This window comes from Sander lucioperca, chromosome 10, assembly GCF_008315115.2.
Source record: "Sander lucioperca isolate FBNREF2018 chromosome 10, SLUC_FBN_1.2, whole genome shotgun sequence".
In the NCBI taxonomy this organism is placed as follows: domain Eukaryota; kingdom Metazoa; phylum Chordata; class Actinopteri; order Perciformes; family Percidae; genus Sander; species Sander lucioperca.
The window spans coordinates 8,664,632-8,669,631 of record NC_050182.1 but is presented as its reverse complement, the minus strand read 5'-3'; the positions used below and the strand labels follow the sequence as shown (position 1 = coordinate 8,669,631).

The 5,000-nt window shown below is 47.8% G+C and overlaps 1 protein-coding gene across 1 annotated transcript in view; it reads left to right on the top strand.

The window, feature by feature from the left end:
* bnipl (BCL2 interacting protein like) overlaps positions 1-5,000 on the top strand; it is a 20,416-nt gene that overhangs the window by 3,724 nt on the left and 11,692 nt on the right. Inside the window, exons 2-4 of the mRNA XM_031311214.2 lie at positions 523-603; positions 841-908; positions 2,168-2,407. Of these exons, the coding sequence (XP_031167074.1) occupies positions 523-603; positions 841-908; positions 2,168-2,407 (389 nt within the window). The remainder of the gene's footprint in view (positions 1-522; positions 604-840; positions 909-2,167; positions 2,408-5,000) is intronic.

Sequence of the window (5,000 nt, the reverse complement as noted above, 5' to 3'; positions counted from 1 at the left end):
GCGAGGCGGCCGCGAGGTGGCCCGCTGGGGACGCGCCACAATAACGGGATGGCGGAGGTTGGGTTTAGGAAAAACCCTACGGGGAAAGGGCGCCTTACACACCGGGAGACGGCCGCGGGGGACGGGGGACGGGGGACGCACCACAATAACGGGATGAGTTTAGGAAAAACCCTACGGGAGACAAAACGCCACACGCCGGACGCCATCCCCGCTCGCCCAGGTGAAAGCGACCAGCCTCCCTACGCGGATTTTCGGCTCTTTATACTACTCCCTACCATTTTCGTGCTGTGGCCACGAAATATGCTTCCCATTGAAATACATTACTTCACATTTTTGTGCTGGCCACCATGTAAAAAATGAGGGAAACGTGCCCGTGAACACGTATCAATAGATTAAAATAACGTGACATTTACACAAACTGCCGTGAGACCGGGCTGGTACAGATGAAGAAACATGAACCTGTGTTCCCCTTCAGTCATACATCACACTGATCTGGGGATGGTGATGGTTTTGTCCCTGCAGGGCTCCCGTAGGGGCCCCGGGCCCCCCCAACATCCTGGACATGGACCTGATGGAGGAGTGGCAGGACGATGGCTTCCCCAGGTCAGAATATATACACACACACACACACACACACACAGACACACACACACACACAGACACAACACACACACACACACACACACACACACACACAATCTATCAGATTATTATCACCATAATTCACAACAATCTCTCCTCCCATGTTGTTGATGTTGATGTGTTAAACATCCCCTGTGTGTGTGTGTGTGTGTGTGTGTGTGTGTGTGTGTGTGTGTGTGTGTGTGTGTGTTGGTCCAGGCCTCTCCCCGAGGATTCTGGGAGTCCAGAGGAGACGGAGGGCGCGTCGGGTGGCGAGCGGCGACCAGGTGACCTGAACACACTTTTCTTCTTCTTTATTGTTTCCTACAAACCGCTGACGAAGAAACAGGAAGTAGGAAGATAGAAGTCAAAGAGAACTTCCAGAAAGCTCAGGAAGAGTTTTTGACGCTTTTTTCTAAATATTTTGATCTTTTTTGTAACATTATTTATTTTCTGGAGCTTATTGATGTTTGTCAACACATTTTTTTTTTTTTTTTAACATTTTTGACCTTAAAAGACCTTTTTTTCCTATTTTTTTGGTTTAGCCTTTTTACAGTTTTTGACTTTTTTCCTCCTATAAGTTCACTATAACTGTACGCACACACCGCCGTTAACTGTACGCACACCGCCGTTAACTGTACGTACACACCGCCGTTAACTGTACGCACACACCGCCGTTAACTGTACGCACACCGCCGTTAACTGTACGTACACACCGCCGTTAACTGTACGTACACACCGCCGTTAACTGTACGCACACCGCCGTTAACTGTACGCACACACCGCCGTTAACTGTACGCACACCGCCGTTAACTGTACGTACACACCGCCGTTAACTGTACGTACACACCGCCGTTAACTGTACGTACACACCGCCGTTAACTGTACGTACACACCGCCGTTAACTGTACGTACACACCGCCGTTAACTGTACGCACACCGCCGTTAACTGTACGTACACACCGCCGTTAACTGTACGTACACACCGCCGTTAACTGTACGTACACACCGCCGTTAACTGTACGTTCACACCGCCGTTAACCGTACGTTCACACCGCCGTTAACTGTACGCACACCGCCGTTAACTGTACGTACACACCGCCGTTAACCGTACGTTCACACCGCCGATAACTGTACGTACACCGCCGTTAACCGTACATTCACACCGCCGTTAACTGTACGTACGCACCGCCGTTAACTGTACGTACGCACCGCCGTTAACTGTACGTACGCACCGCCGTTAACCGTATATTCACACCGCCGTTAACTGTACGTACACCGCCGTTAACTGTACGTACGCACCGCCGTTAACTGTACGTACGCACCGCCGTCAACTGTACGTACGCACCGCCGTCAACTGTACGTACGCACCGCCGTTAACCGTACGTACGCACCGCCGTTAACCGTACGTACGCACCGCCGTTAACCGTACGTACGCAGTGCTGTATCTTTAGAAGATCAAGTCGGCCGCGGTGTGTACGTACAGTTAAAGAATCATCTAACCCTGATTGTGTCATAACTTTTTGGTCCCCCCCCCCCCTCTCAGCCCCGCCCAGCAGCCGCGCCCTATCAGGAGCCAGCGGGGGCGGGGCTAAGAAGCGTCTGCAGGCTCCGCCCCTCAGCCTATCGCTGAGCCGCGGGGACTCGGTGGACTTCTCAGCCGCGGCGCTGTCGGCGACGCCGGAGGAAACGCTGTCCTTCGACTTCAACCTGGAGGCGCTGGAGACGCCGTCAGGCAGCGAGACGGGAACGCTGGGCGGGGACGGCCACGAGCTGGAGTGGGACGGTGAGACCCACACATCACCTCTGACCTCTGACCTCTAATCACATGTCTGTGTGTGTGTGTGTGTGTGTGTGTGTGTGTATATGTGTGTGTATATGTGTGTGTGTGTCTGTGTGTGTATATGTGTGTGCATATGTGTGTGTGTGTCTGTGTGTGTGTGTATGTGTGTGTGTATATGTGTGTGTGTGTATGTGTGTGTGTATATGTGTGTGTGTGTGTCTGTGTGTGTATATGTGTGTGTGTGTCTCTGTGTGTGTGTGTATGTGTGTGTGTGTGTCTGTGTGTGTATATGTGTGTGTGTGTCTCTGTGTGTGTGTGTGTGTGTGTGTGTGTGTGTGTCTCTGTGTGTGTGTCTGTGTGTGTTTCTCTGTGTGTGTGTGTGTGTGTGTGGGTGTGTGGGTGTGTGTGTGTGTGTGTCTCTCTGTGTGTGTGTGTGTGTGTGTGTGTGTGTGTGTGTCTCTGTGTGTGTGTCTGTGTGTGTTTCTCTGTGTGTGTGTGTGTGGGTGTGGGTGTGTGTGTGTGTCTCTGTGTGTGTCTGTGTGTGTTTCTCTGTGTGTGGGTGTGGGTGTGTGTGTGTGTGTCTCTGTGTGTTTCTCTGTGTGTGTGTGTGTGTGTGGGTGTGTGTGTGTGTGTGTCTCTGTGTGTGTTTCTCTGTGTGTGTGTGTGTGTGTGTGTGTGTGTGTGTGTGTGTGTGTGTGTCTCTGTGTGTGTGTGTGTGTGTGTGTGTGTGTGTGTGTGTGTGTGTGTGACCTCTGACCTTTAATCAGTTCTTATATTGTAATACTAAACTTTATTCATGGAGGGGAAGTGTAGTGGAAAGTTTATATCTGTCATTCTGATCATATATTATCCATTACTGCATGGTTTTTATACTTTCATGACTTTATATGTGTTTACTTTCATATTATACGATATATATACTATACGTTTTCTATGTTATATTATAATATATCAGTTATAGGGAGCCATTATAAGTGCTCTATTATCTTAAGAGGCGTTCGTGGATTCTCCTGCCTCCGTAGTGCTGAGGCTACGCAGCTCCCTCCCTCTCGTGTAGCCTCCACACTTGGAAGTACCTTGCAAAGGGCCAAAACCCTGAAGCGGTAAACGTGGGGTATACTAGCCGCAGCTGGCCTGTCGAGTGCCAGTGTGACGTCATGGGAGCGCCGTAACTGTTTATACTCGTGCTGGTGGTCGCGACACTAGTTACAGTCTTCTCCTGAACAGAGGTGGCGCTGATGACGTCAATGCTTCGATTTGATTGGATGAGCTACTTGGTGGGATCAAGCCTTTCATTCACCATAAAGAACTCATCTTAAAGTGTAACTCTCACCAAAATGCAACCTAGGTTGTTTTTGTGAATGTACCCAAGTCAAACTTTCGTTTAAAAGCATATTTAGGACGGAATCGGCACTTTCAAGATTTACCGTATTTTCATTTTTGGGTCAAATGGCCTTTTGAATGGGAGTGCTAGGGACTCTTTGATGCTAGCCTCAAAATAGCTATTTTTAAACACTGAGAAGGCTCGACACAACATGAGACTTTGCTCCAAGTATCACCAGGAGCTCTACACCTTAAAGAAAGCATTGACAACATTGTTAGTGTTCAGAGTTTACTAAAAAAGGTTTTCAACAACTCACCGTAGCTCTTGTTGTTTCCAGCCGCTACCACCTCGGCAGTCAAAACGAGTCGATATCCAAATGCGAATGAACGGACTCCATAGAATAGAATAAATCTTTATTGTCCACCAGGGTGGACATTTTTCTTTGGCTCACCAGACATACAAGACAGATAAACATACAGACAACATCTCAGACATGACAGTTGAGTATAAAAAATAATATGAAAAGGAAAAAAAAGAAAATATCAGGATAAAACAGAATAAATATCCTTAAATTCATTAAAATAGCAGCTCAATTTGATGTTGTCACTTGGTTTGGTTGAGGATACTGATGGCATTTGGAATAAAGGATTTTTTAAACAGTTTTTGCCAGAGGCACTCTGAACGCCTCCCAGACTTCAGGAGCTCAAAGAGAAAGTGGGTGGAAAGAGGGTGTGTACTGTCTGCAGTGATTTTCCTGTCTTTTGATGCTTACGATGCTCCTTTTTCAACTACAACAAATAATCCGTGCATTTATATGGAACTAAGCTTTAGGAGCTTTCCATCTTTACTCTCCTCCCTGTTACGTTGAATTCGGAAAACGATTGTTTTTGACTGATAAAACGTCTGCGGCCGGAAACAACAAGAGCTACGGTGAGTTGTTAAACCTTTCTTTTTAGTAAACTCTGTGAACACAACCAATGTTGTCAATGCTTTCGTTAAGGTGTAGAGCCCCTGGTTATAGTATATCTGGGTCACCGGTGGAGTTAAGGTGTAGAGCTCCTGGTTATAGTATATCTGGGTCACCGGTGGAGTTAAGGTGTAGAGCTCCTGGTTATAGTATATCTTGGTCACCGGTGGAGTGAAGGTGTAGAGCTCCTGGTTATAGTATATCTTGGTCACCGGTGGAGTTAAGGTGTAGAGCTCCTGGTTATAGTATATCTTGGTCACCGGTGGAGTTAAGGTGTAGAGCTCCTGGTGAGACTTGGAGCAAAG